The sequence below is a fragment of the Myotis lucifugus genome, unplaced genomic scaffold (genome assembly GCF_000147115.1).
Source record: "Myotis lucifugus unplaced genomic scaffold, Myoluc2.0 scaffold_85, whole genome shotgun sequence".
NCBI classification, from domain to species: Eukaryota; Metazoa; Chordata; class Mammalia; order Chiroptera; family Vespertilionidae; genus Myotis; species Myotis lucifugus.
The window spans coordinates 731148-745442 of record NW_005871133.1 but is presented as its reverse complement, the minus strand read 5'-3'; the positions used below and the strand labels follow the sequence as shown (position 1 = coordinate 745442).

General features: G+C 37.5%; 1 protein-coding gene across 6 annotated transcripts in view; it reads right to left on the bottom strand.

Annotated features, from left to right (window-relative positions):
* Window positions 1-1668: 1668 nt before the first annotated feature.
* Window positions 1669-14295, bottom strand: part of FUT8 (fucosyltransferase 8) — a 221624-nt gene continuing 208997 nt past the window's right edge. For all 6 annotated transcript variants that reach the window (XM_014457787.2, XM_006090977.3, XM_023755817.1 and 3 more), the window contains 3 exons: window positions 13091-13267; window positions 7967-8117; window positions 1669-2653 (listed from right to left, as the gene is read on the bottom strand). In XM_014457787.2, coding sequence (XP_014313273.1) covers window positions 2336-2653; window positions 7967-8117; window positions 13091-13267 — 646 coding nt within the window. In that variant the 3' untranslated portion in view covers window positions 1669-2335. The remainder of the gene's footprint in view (window positions 2654-7966; window positions 8118-13090; window positions 13268-14295) is intronic.

Below are 14295 nucleotides of genomic sequence, written 5' to 3'. Positions count from 1 at the left end.
GCTGTTTGAAGAAGCAGAGCAACCACAGCTCCTAAAAGTGAGGGGAGAACCCTCAGAAGAAAGAAAGCCAAAGAAAGAGAACCCCAAATTCTGTGCATAAAGTCTGCCCACATCTCTGGCTGATCCCTGAACCATACGTGTGTGGGAAAGATTCCAGCTTAAAGATAAAAAAACTGAATTAAGATTTGAGCTGCTGCCCAAGACAGTTTACAGTTTGAGTCCAATGAAATTAAATGCCTGCTAACAAACATCAGTACTCTTCAGAGAAATACAACAGAACGCACAACATAATCATAATACAGAGAAATATGAAGCAGTTATTATCAGTAACCCACTGTACTGATGTTCAGATGACAAGTAAGATGCTAATTAGAAAATAACTCATATTCAAAAGTACTTCTTAGTTGGAGATGTTTGTTTCAAATGACTTTTATTTGTGCCAAAACTAAATCGCAAACTGCTTACTGACACAATAGGTAGTGTTGCTCGTTGGGAGACTTGACCGGAGAGAGAATTTAGGGAAGTCGGGTGGAGAGATTTTGTGTAGAGGTATTTTCACTTGGTGAGGATGTGAAGGACAGAGCTTTTCAGTCTGGGATCCCTAATATTCAACACCAGGCCTGCTACTAGTTCTTATTGGGATCTTTTATTTTCTTTTCTTTCCCAGAAGGTAGAGCACATGCTATGAAATACTCTGCCAGACATGTAAAGGAGGCAACCTACAGAACATAGAAAGTGTTTTTACAAGGAGAAAAGTGATGTTCATACAGAACACTTAGAGAGCATCAGAGCCCTGTCTTCGGAAGTGATTCTAAAATGGAATTACTAAACAGAAGTATTTGGAAGAGATAATCCTAAATCCATTTTGGGTTTCACACTGGTTCTTCTCTCCTTTGTTAACTGAATTCTACATCTTGTGAGACTAGATTTCAGAAACAGAGCCAGCTTGCCAACCCCAAAGATTCCTGGTACTCTCAAAAGCAGGATACGATAGAAAAGGGCACAAATTGGTTTTTGGGTGTGGTGGGGGGAGGGAAAGGACACAACACACAAAAGTGACAAGAGCTACAGTAAGAAAGATTACCAACAAACCTGAAGTTATTAGTTTTGGAAATGGAGGTGACAGTTCCTCTAAGGGCAAGCAGTATGATTATTTAATTAAACCAGCGGTTCTCAACCTGCGGGTCGCGACCCCTTTGGCGGTCAAACGACCCTTTCACAGGGGTCACCTAAGACCATCCTGCATATCAGATATTTACATTACGATTCATAACAGTAGCAACATTACAGTTATGAAGTAGCAACTAAAATAATTTTATGGTTGGGTCACAACATGAGGAACTGTATTTAAAGGGACAGAAGGTTGAGAACCACTGAATTAAACAAAAACAATGCCCAAACTAAAAGAATGGAAGCTCCCAAGGAGTGTTCTTAGCAGCCTTGTAATGTGCACCAATTACACTGTTTTCAGTGTGAAAATGGCTCGATGACTCTTTGAACTAAGACCAGATTAGTCACGCAATCAACAACAGAAAACAAAAGACGCCCAAAAAACCAAAAAAAAAAAGCCCAGCAGAACTATAAAACTCCTCTTTTATCATAGATTTTCCACTATAAAGCTGACCACCACATCTTCCAATGATGTAAAATTCTAGAAACTTCACAAAATTTCTTTTTAAAATTTATTTTTTGTTATCAAAGAGAATGGCCAGAAACATTGAGTACTAAAGAATCTGTTCATGGCATCATTTTACAAAAGTTCCTAATGGAATGAGAATATTTTATTTCAATGTATCTCCTTCACTTATTAAAGATGAGGTGGATGAACTGATGTAATTACTTAAAAAAAATTCCAGACAAGAACATCCATTCTCATTCTGAATCTGCTGACTGGAGTGAATTCAGTGGTTGCATTACCACCACTGGCTAAGAATCCACCTCCCCACAGCGGGGAGCTATTCAAGTCTTCTCATCAGGTCTCTCAGAGATAGGCACCATGTTTGAAGTCTCACACAAATGTCTGTGTCACTTAAATTACAATGTGGCAGTGTTTTTCTCATGGAGACATAATCTTGAAAGAAGAGGCAAAGTCGAAAACCACCTGCTTGCATGTTATATGTGAGTACATTATTCGACTGTGCAGGGGTTTTGGGCATTGTAGCCCTTGTTAAAGAGAAATTTCACCAACAAAACATCTGTCAGTTCTCAGCTGCTCCTGATGCTGAGGGTGTCTACTCATTCAACCATGTGTTGTTAGGACAGGGCCTTCTTCATCTACTGTTTGGCTCAAATAGTTTGAACTGAGTTTAGTTGTCCTTCTCCTCCATCTTAAGCTTTATTTCTCGGCTTCAGGATATGTGGGGTACTTGACTGTCTCTATCTTCTCTCGGACTTTGTAGGAGGGATACAAGCCCGTCCTTCCCAGTTTCCTGTTGACACCTTTAGAATAGCCATCCCAATGATTTCCAGCCACACCAATGATATCTCCAGGTTCCATGGGAATTTCATCTGCAGTTCGAGGCTGGTGAGGATAAATGGCAATCTGGTTGTGGGCATTTTGGCCCCCAAAATAGTAGATGTCATCCAAAGAATGGAAGTTTGCAGAGGCATCAGGATGCAGTGTTTGCATGATTTCATAAGCGACTCGACAGACCTTGGGAAATAATTTTTAAAAAAATAGTTAGTATATGTAAGATCCCCATCAGAACAATCTAAAAGCCCTTAGCCAAACAGATCAGAACTAGACTAGGACTAGAACTGAGAGAATGAGAACTAGTGGATTCTAGTCACAAGTTTTCAGTCCATTTGCTCTCAAGTGATGGTATAGCATATAGCATAAGTCTTTCTTCATTCTGTGCTTGCATCTGTGTTTTTTAACATAAAAGATTATAATTAAGGTCTCTGGGAGAAAAAATATATAATGCAAAGTACTTTAAGAATGTGAATCAGTTAATTTTAATAAACATTCATTAAGAACCACATAGTACTCCATGTTGGGCACTGGTGGTATAAAATGAGGAAGACATAGTTTGTGCCCTTGAAGACTTTAAGGTTAGGATTAGGGTTATAAATACTTTACAAAAATGCTGCTGCTCCCTTTCCTTCATTCAGTGTTAATCAATCACATACTCTTTTCTGCTAATTTGAACTTGGCCTCCGGACTCTTTTCAATAGAAATTCATGTAATTACTGACAATCAATTAGCACTGGCAAGTGAGAGAAACCTATCTACCATTTCGATTCTAAATAGTTTTAAGTGTGCTGTGTAGATAGCAGCATTCTAGGACTGGAATAAGATGGACTTGTCTTTGGGGAAGATGCATCTACCTGATGCATTTAAGGCTACTTAAAAGATTCCTGTCCAAAGAATACCTATTATGCCCACTGGATGGATGTCAGCTGAAATTCCACAACCTGAGCATCATTCCTTGAGCTTAATGCTTGGTTATTAAGTTAAACTATAACTATCTTCATGAAAGTATAACATTTTAAGCAATTAATAAATACATTTATTATAGCATAAATAGGTTGCAGAAATTCTTCTAAGAATAGTGAAGAAATAAGAGAGAATGCTATCATTTTGCTTAGAAAATTCTTCCAATATACATTGTGAACAGAGAACTCAACTCACGTAAAATTTTCTTAAATCTCCAGTTGTAGTTATCTCAGTTAATGAAGTTTTATTGTCCCCGTACCAATAGACATAGAACTAGACACAGAACCAAGACAATGACTTTCCATTCGAACCTGCTACTTCATCAACACACTAATTTTATATTGGGAATGTCATGGTACAAGTGAAAACACTGGTAGAATACTGAGACTATAACAAATAAGGCTAAAAAGATTTAAAACTTGAACTTTAAATTCAGCCAAAGGCCCACAGAGGACAAGCAAAATCAAGTGAAGACTCTGGAAAGGAAGAAACTAAAAAATTAAAACAAAGCAGCTCTAATAATAGCAAAGTACAATAACAATAATAGAGGCTAATATTTACTGAGTTTTTGCTGTCAGATAGTGTTTTTAGGTGTTATCTAATTTAATCCCCTCAATAGCCCTATGCAATTCTATCATGTTTATTTTACAGATGTCAAAGGTCAATTAAGAAATTTGCCCAAGGTTACACTATTATTAAGTGGTAGATTCAGGTTTTGAACACAGGCTGTCTGTGTATGCTAGTTAACTGCTAAGCATATTTTCTCTTATAGACACTGTTCTCCATGTTTGGACTGTAACGCCAGAGAGATAAAACATAAGGCCAGGCTGGCCTTGGGCAAACCTGAGAGTCTTCTTTTCAGGGCATGTCCAGGTACTCTTCAATCATCTTTAGCCAGAAATGCATGACTCGTATTGCTTGACCTTGGGATGACCATAAGGCCCACTGTGGCAATGAACTCTAATGTACTTCCTCCTCTCCACTATTAAATATCTCACTCATAAAAACATTACCCTCAGTCCCATACCCTAGAAGCCTTCTTTTGAGGAAATAATCCTAATGATCAGTTTATGTTCTATATCAATAATTGTTGATATGTTAGTCTGCTGGAAGACACGTATTTCCTTAAGCCAAAGTAATAATGAACGGTAGAAATTTCAGACATTGAGATGGAGCAATATAAGACCCTTTATCCTTCTCATATTGGTGATAATCATAGCAGTTGAGGTTAATGAGCACTGATAATGGTCCAGGTACTGTTTTAATAGTGTGCTTGCTTGCATCTTTTTCAACTCAAAAACTCACAAGAACCATATAAGGTGGCTACTATTATTCTCATTTTATAGATGAAGAAACTAAGCCACAGAAAGATTAAGTAAATTTCCAAAAAGTTAAAAAAAAAAAGGCAAAGCAAAGAAAAAAGGAGCTAGTAATTGGCAGAGCCACAATTAGCACTCTCTCTGGCTCTCAACCACACACTAAACTGCCTTAGGATAAGTCCTAGAGCAGTGTCTGCCACATAGGCACTCAATAACTATCTGTTGAATGAATACTGCTCCGTGCATAATACCAGCCAGCAGTGGAGATGCAAGTCCACAAGGGGTAATTTAATCCTTAAGCTTCATATATAACATTCTGAGTAATTAAAATTTTTTCTCTATATTAACAGTGGGGCAATTTACTGCAAAAGCTAGAAAGGATTACTATAATGTTGATGTTTGCATTTAATCACCCTAGGCTTCATCTCTGGGTTTTACAAGTCCAAATCATGTGGCAGGTAAATGAAGGCTTTCATCTGATCAGTACTCAGGTTTGATACCTGATAGGTAACATGATTGATGAGGCAAACCCTTTGGTTTGCAAAGCAGTGGCTGGCCACATTTTGTATCTTTTATTTCATTCTGTTTTGACATGGCATTATATCATTTTCAGAACACCAATAAGCATAAGGTAATGGGTAAGAACAAAAATCCTGATAAAGAATAAAACACAGATATGACTGTATTAAAAACAACAATTAAAAAGGAAAGAAAGGTCCATTAGTCTGAATTTTATCCCTGAGGAACAACTAGCTGAGTTTGCATGAGTCTCCAAAGCTTTCTCAGAGCAGCTGAGATATCCTTTTTTTTTTTTTTGTCAAAATAGACAAGGCCAAGAGGATCTCTAGTGTGCAAAGTAATATCTGTTTTTTCCCACTGCACTTTCCAAAATCGGACTCAGAATGTAGTGAGGCCAGTTATGCTACGTGTGGACTTGGAATTAGACACTGAAGAGTGTCACAAGAATGCTTTTAAGAGTCACAAAGGGAAGTGTCAAAGGGGGAAAGTAAGTAATTTTGTCCCATGGTGATTTTAATGCTGGAAGAAGGAAAGCAAAGCATCAAGCACCTCCCCTGAATCTCAGGGCCTACCGACACGTAAAGTTGGTAATATTCAAACATGTATATATTTATTGCATTTTATTTTTATTCATTTTTAAAATATAATTCTATTGATTTCAGAGAGGAAGGGAGAGATAGAAGCATCAATGATGCGAATCACTGATTGGCTGCCTCCTGCATGCCCCCTACTGGGCATTGAGCCCGCAACCCGGCATGTACCCTGACTGGGAATTAAACAGTGACCTCCTGGTTCATAGGTCGACACTCAACCACTGAACCACACAGGCTGGGCTGGGCTATATTCATTGGATTTTAGAGCTTTATGACTAGAGCAGTGGTTCTCAACAAGGGTGATTTTGCCCCCACAGGACATTGGGTAATGTCTGAAGACACTTTTGATTGTCACAATTGAGGTGGAGGTGCTACTGGCCAGGGATGCTGTAAAGTATCCTAAAATGCACAGGACAGTGCCTCACGACAACTTTTCTGGCCCCAAATGCCAGGGGTGCCCTGGTGGAGAAACCCTTGACTAGAGGAACAAACCTTAGGTAAGTCCACAGTCTAGGCCCACAGAGGAGGTGGTACATAGAATGATTGACACATTCTAAGAATACCCATTCAAAAATGTGTGGAGGTTGTTACTAGTTATTTGCACCTGCTGACCAGGCAGACATATAGTCAGACTGTGAAAACAGTTGAGAGAGACCAAAAATAGAAAAGGGAGCTTATCAAAGTCAGGATCGTGACCCTAATTAGGGAGAAACATCAGCAGTGGATGCTTCATGGGAACCTGAAGGCCAAGGAAGTTTTCCTCCTGACTAGGATTGCTGCCTGTGTGACTCCTGTACTGTGTAGCTGTCTTTTTGGGTAGTAAGTTGTATTCCTATTCCATATTGAAGAAGCTCGTATAGCCTTGGCTGTGGTAGGTATCTTTCCAACAATCATATCACCATCCCACTGTGACAATGTGCATTGTCACACATTAGAAAACTGCCCATTTATTTATATTCACATGAAAATGATGTGGATTTCCTCTTCACATTTTCTCTTCTCAACTTCATCTAAGCTTTTAGGCATATATTATTCTTACATAATTTACATTTCTTGGTAGTTATTTCATGTGAGTATTTTATCTTCATTTCCTCTGGAATCCCCTCTACGCCTAGTATAAATCTGAGCACAAATGGTTGTTTAGCAGATTTTGAATAAACTACCCAGTAATATGCACATAAATGAAAGAGCAGAATAAAATCCACAATAAATATTGCTATGGTGATATTCCACTGGGAAATATGAGGCTGCTTGTACCACTCATAAAAACAGATACACCTAACCCATAACACATAATTATCTACAACAATTACTCTCAAAACATGATTGTAATATGGTATTGCTTAAATTTAATGTACAGTCTCTTGCTTGGTGGAAATGTAGTAAGATTTGAAGAGGAATTACATTTACTCTTTCTTATGTTCTATAAAGCAATTGAGACAAAATGCTGGGCATTTAAGCCTCTTAGTATCAGTGTATCGATAGTAGAAATGGATGGGTTCTGGTTAAATACTGACTGTGTGCAAAATCAGAAAGTATTAAGCAAGCTTAATTACCTGCTGTTTCTGTTTAATGCTGTGAACAAGCCGAGCACTTTAAACAACTCTAGTAGCTGGCTTCAGTAGAGATGTATTCAACCATTGCTTGCAAACAACTAAATATTCAGTGCACCTAAATAGCTATGTTTTGGGGGAATCTTCTCATGCTTTCACAAAAATGGTAATTCGCAAATATTAGGAAAATTTCACCAGAATCATGATAACTAACATTTAAAAAAGCCCTAGCCAGTTTCATTCAGTGGATAGAGTATCAGCCTGCGGACTGAAGGGTCCCAGGTTCGATTCCGGTCAAGGGCACGTACCTCAGTTGCAGGCTCAATCCCTGGCCCTGGTTGGAGCATGTATGGGAGGCAACCAATCGATATGTCTCCCTCACATCCATGTTTCTCTCTCTGTCTCTTCCCTCCCTCCCACTCTCTGAAAATCAATGGAAAAATGTCCTCGGTTGAGGATTAATAAACAAACAAGAAAACAAGAAGTTCCTAACCCTAATATGATCAAAAAGTACTGGCCTCTTAAAAATACCCTACTATCACTTACCTGGGATGAAAAAGTACACACTAGGAAGTCTGCCTGGGAGAGAAAGTGTATATCCAGAATCACACCCCTAAGTGAATTTTCCGTGTATCGATTGTGTAGTCCAGCTGACCAAGAGATAGAGTTATCACTAATAAATTCATAACTGGGGTACCTGAAAAAGAAATAAATTGATACATAGTCACTGAAATCACAATATTCTATTAGAAGGTAGTATCCTATCAGCAGGAGGCAGACCTGCTCCTTTGACCCAGAGTTCCTCTCTAACAGTAAAGAGAGCTTTAAAATGATAACATTCAAAAGAATAGTCAATGAAGTTTCTTTGAATCCACTAGTGGGACAGAAACCACTCTGGAGTACCCTGCATGTTAAATGTCACTGGCATGCCATATAAAATACACACTGATGTATCAAAATGTCCCTTCTCAATTCGTGAAAGAGTTGAAAACAGAAGACTCCTATTTTCTTTGTAATGCGTGAGCTCTAAGAAGTTTTGCAAGCTGTTTTCATATTTGGTCACTGAACTTTTCCTTTAGAATATAAATATCATGATTAAATTTCATTAAAAATTTTAATTCAGAATTTGGGATAATTCAGACTTATCCTCTAACCATCATCCTTGAAGAACCATCTTAACCAATAACAGTAATGTAAACCATTCTAATACATTTATGAAGGCAAATTTCTTGTAGATGTCCACCCAAATAATATTTTAGTTGTCTTGAGATAGGATATTTAAAACTATTAAAATAGGATGTCTTTAAAAAGTCTACCACATGTTCAAATGATTCTATTCTGAATTAGAGGTGTAATTATACTCTAATATAGAGTGAATACATTTTCTCAGTGCCTGAAGTAGATCTTCAGAGTTGAAATGTAAACTTCGGGAAGTTACGTGAAAAGGATATAATAATTATACCTACATCATATATTTCATAAGCATTGAGTAAATACACTTAGCAATATAAACTATTTAGAAGAGTATCTGACATGTAGCGAATGCTCAATACATATTGCTTGTGACTATTAAACATTTTCCCCAGACATCCATCTGGTTTTATTCCTTACTTCCTTTAGATCTCTGCTCAAATATAGCCTTATTAGTATGAACTTTGGTGATCAGTATCCCTTTTACCTACTTAATTTTTCTCCATGGCTCTTATTATCATTGCACATAACATATATTTACTGTTTATTTACTGACTGCATCCATTCATTCCCCACCTCCATCATCCCTAACTGAACAGAGGCATTTGATATATTTCATTCACTCTATTATTCTCAGCACCTATAAGACAATCTGGGATATAACAGAGGATCACTATTTGTTGAAAAATAATAATTCTTATTTATAAATCCTGAAACATTATGAGTCACTTTATTGTCTGTCTCCACACAGTATTCCCCCCAATTGGGACTAAGCCTAATTTTTCTTTGCATCACAGCACGTAGCATTCCACACAACACTGTGAATAAATACACGAACAAGGGAGAGCTATCTATGCCTGGGACTTTTTCCTAATCCCCTAACAGCTGCTTTGGATTTCACAGCCACCACGGAGCTTTCTCTCATTGCCTCTAACAACGACTGTAAAGGTAAAGTCTCTGAACACTGTTTCAGACTGGTGTTCAGTGTTTGGATACATTTGGCCTCATTATTTTTGACATTTTGCTCTCCTCAGTTCCAAATCAGGGAGATGAAGGAACTGTCACATTTATTCTAAAAAGAAAACAACCAAAAAAACTTTTAATGTTATTCCTGCAAAGCTCCATACCCCAGCATGGGGCAGAAACAGTGATAAATAAACATAAAAAGGCTGAAGTGTGGAGGAGAGGATGAATTGCTAAAGTACATCAGCAAGGTTTTATCCTTGAATAAAGACCGATTTTGTCAGCATGGTTTGGGTGCTCAGTGAAACAAAAGAGTGATCCTTTCACTGAGAAGGGACACTAACATTAATGCCCTTCTTAACTTAAAGGTCCCTACCTGGAACCAAACCAAAAGGGTGCCTAAGTTCCTCAGGCTTTATCTCTATATGTAATCCACTTGATGAAGGATACTGAGAGTGGAAAAAACAAAACAAAACAAAGAAACACAGCGAAAAATGGGAGGGAGAGTTTGCATCTCCAATAATGAATGAGCATGGAACTTTCTGTACAAACATGTTTCTTTTTTGTCTCTTGTTCACTTGTTCACAAGCATGTCAGCAGAGCAATTCTTCCATTGTGAAGTTGCAGAGGTTGCCAAGGAAAAATATTTTTTTCTTCTTCTACCTCATAAAAATTTATTTTTACATCACCAACAAAGGGCTAACTAACATCAAATTTTCTTTTCTGAACTCTTTCTCCAGACAGAAGGAGATACTCCTCTTCATGACTCAGAAAATGAAACGATTTTTGGAGAGAAAAATATGCATAAAAGGCTACTACGTTTATCCTTTCCTATATAATAAAAGGGTAATATGCAAATTGATCCTAAAGGTAGAATGACCAGTAACGACCAGTTGCTATGATGTGCACTGACCACCAGGGGGCAGACGCTCAATGCAGGAGCCGCCCCTTGGTGGTCAGTGTGCTTCCACAGGGGGAGCGCCACTCAGCCAGAAGCCGGCTCATGGCTGGCCAGCACAGCAGCAGTGGCAGGAGCCTCTCTGGCCTCTGTGGCAGTGCTAAGGATGTCCAACTAACTGCTTAGGCCCGCTCCTCATGGGAGCGGGCCTAAGCAGTTAGTCAGACATCCCCTAAGGGCTTCTGGGTTGCCAGAGGGATGTCTGACTGCCAGCTTAGGCCCGATCTCCTGAGAGCGGGCCTAAGCCGGCAGATGGACATCTCTCAAGGGGTCCTGGACTGCGTGAGGATGCAGGCTGGGCTGAGGGATCCCCTAAGTGCACGAATTTCCGTGCACTGGGCCTCTAGTAATAGAATATGAAGGAATCGCTGCCTGGACTGTAAGGGGAAAAGGAGTTACTAGCTGCTGACCAAAAAAAGTAAATTCAAGTTTTACTACTGCCATAATCTAAGTACTGCCAACTGTAATACAGTACAAGCATTGTTTGGTGTAAAAATATAATGTGGTGTTATGGATCAAAGCTGTAAGATTTGCAGATACTTTTATCTAAATACTTCTGAGTCCAGAAATATAGCTTAAGAAAATAATGGGGATAATTTTAGGCACATTTCCTAACATTATTTATAAGATCAAAAAAATGTGGATAACCTAATTTTCCAATATTAGGGGAATGGTCAAGTAAGCAATGGACTATGCATAGAGTCGCTATGTAGTTATTAAAAAAGATATTTATAATAATTTTTTTAGTGACCTGAGATAATTCATCTATTGCTGTATTAATCAAAAAAGATTTCAAATTATATAGAATGTGATAAACTAAATAGTGTAACTATGAACATGACTGAAGGGAATATGTCAAAACTGAAGCAGTTACTACCACTGAGTAATGGGATTGTGGGCATTATTTTTTCCTTGCTTGTATAATTACCAACTTCCATATTTTCTAATGAGCATGAATTATTTTGTTAATCAAGGAAAAAAGAAAAAAAGCTTTTAATGTATTTGAGAACAAATAAAAGAGTTGATAAAATTAATATTTTAATATTTTTTCAACTAAGCTATAAATTCAGTGTGGTATTTTAAAATGAAGGAGCATGGTAAACAATTTCTACTTCTCTCTAACAGGTTTAGATATAAAATTGGAAAAGTACTTGTGAAAACTTTCTATTGTGTTTTGTGCCCAAACATTCATTTAATCTCTAATTCTTATGTAAGAATTATAATTATATAACTTGGCTTAGCTTATACTTGGCTGGTGAATTTCTTGATTCTTGTTTATAAGTGTGTGTGTGTGTAGTCAATAGAGACTTAACAAAAAAAAAATTTACATCAGGTTAATCTGAATTCTTAGGAGGTAGAAATAAGATTTAAATTATTATCTAATGATTTGGAGAAACACCTGCATTATAGTCCTCATTTTAAATTTGTTTTTCTTCCCAACCCCAATTTGTGACATAAAAAAGGGACTGAGAAATAAATTAATTAAATAGTCAAATAACTTCAATAATTAATAAAATGCTTTCAGACTGATGGAACTGAAGTAAACATAATTCAGAATCATCCCAGAATGTTTGGTATCTGAGCAGAGCTAAGACTACAGTTTTCTTCTCCCCATTCCCTACTTTCACATATATTTAATGCATCCCATATTTATTGGTAGTAAATAAAGGCCAACTCTAGGTTCATCCAGATCCTACAATAAATTCCAAATTAGGATCAGTGCTTTATGTGTTTTCATAACACCCATTGTTAATTCTGTAATAGCACTACTCATTCTGTAGAGCAATTGTCTGTTCCCCACCTAGACTGGAAATTCCTTGAGAGTGCCTTGCTTATCATGGATGCCCAGCACCTAGCACAGTGCCTAAAATATAGACAAGTTCAATAAATGATGGTTACTCTTCAAAACATATTAGTAGTCCTTCTCCTGAACTTACGAAACTTACCTTTTGATTCTTTATGTTTCTTTAATATAATTTCTAAATTCCAGACATTTTTATAAGATGAAAACTTATATCTTACTTATGTTTTCAGTTGCCTGTAATTGTTAGTGAAAATATGAGAGCAAAAAGGCAAGTACCTGTGTGTTTTATTGGTAAAGGTTGGTTAGTGTGATGGGCTGAATATTTGTGTTCCCACCAGAATTCGTGTTTAAGCCATAACCCTCCAGTGTGACGGCATCTGGAGGTAGGGTCTTTGAGAGGTAATTAGGGTTAAATAAGGGCATTAGGGTGGAATCCTCATAATGGAATTAGTGCCTTTATAAGAAGAGACACCAGGAAGTTTGATGCTTCTTCTAAGCACACAAAGAAGTCATGTGAGTTCACAGAGAGATGACGCTGCCTACAAGCTAAGAAAAGAGGCTTCAGAATGAAATGTAACTTTGCTGGCACCTCACAATTGTTTTGATGATATTAACAAGTTACACAAGTGCAGTGTTGAATTTAAAAACCCCAATAGTCAGTAATAGTATCACAAGAATCACAAGTCATGGGAATTAAGGATTCCTTTCAACTGAAAAGAGGCCCACTCTAGAATCACCACTTCATCTAACTTACTTTGTTTTTGCCTCCTTTAATAAAGAAGGGTCATCTGTGGCCAAATACACTCTTTTTTTATCCACTTGCATCCTGCGAGCGAGAAGCTGAAAATGTTCTTCAACGTGCACCATGTACTCCTCAATGGGATGGAAGGCAGCTTCTGTTCCCACCTTGTCTGTGCGTCTGACATGGACTCTGGAGGCAGAGGGACAAAGTCAGATTCTGCTGCTAATACTCTGACCCACTGGGTGCTCTTAGGGTACTCAACTTTACACCCCTATTCATGGTGGCATTATGAACATTTAAATCAGTCTTCCTTTCATTTTTTGCCATCCAAAAAATAAAATAAATATTAAAAAATTCAAACACATATATCTGAAATATATTTGTATGTTAACATAATACAAGGGGAATTTTAAAAAGTAAGTAAAGTCTTTAAAGAATGCTTTCTTATAGAGAAAGTAATTGGCATATCAGGAATAAGTGGGAGATTCCTAGTATTCCATACTAGGCAACAAAATGCCAATTAGCCTTCCAGAAAAAAACTGGATATAACAAGATTTTTGACAACAAATGACAATTGTTCTTATAGAACATTAAATGTATTGTCTGTAACGTTTTCATGCCAAGTTTTCTTTTTCTTCATTTTACCCTGTTGGTAACTCTGTAACTGCCAACTTATAGAATTTAAAGTCGCCTGAAGAAAACACAGACCTTGCATGCATTGTTCCTATGGCACAGTCAAAGCAGGCAAACCTTTGAAGGCTCCTTACTATTTTTAAGTTCATGGAGCTGTTCCAGCCCTTTTGTTGTAGGCATAATGAATTTCCTTTTTCTGTCTTTCACACTCCATCAAACACAAGCAGATACTGATCTAGCTTATCTGTTCTATTTAAGAAAGGCTCCAAAATTATAAAATTGGAGACACAGAGGTTTACACCATCTGCACTGAAGACTACATTGACTTCCACAGTATTCTCTCACCATCTTACTGCTTTCAAAGCGATTTTAATGAAAATAAGAACAATAGTAACCGTAGCTTGTTTTCATAAATTACAACTCTCCTGAAATTTGCCTTTTCTGTATTCCTCCTCTCCCTAAATTGTTACACCACTATTCATATGTGGGAAAAGGAAAAGGGGAGACTTGTTTCCCTTTAGGTCAAGCAAAGGCTAGCTTTTATTATGAATCTGGGTGGGGGTTTGATTTCATTGAAGTTACTC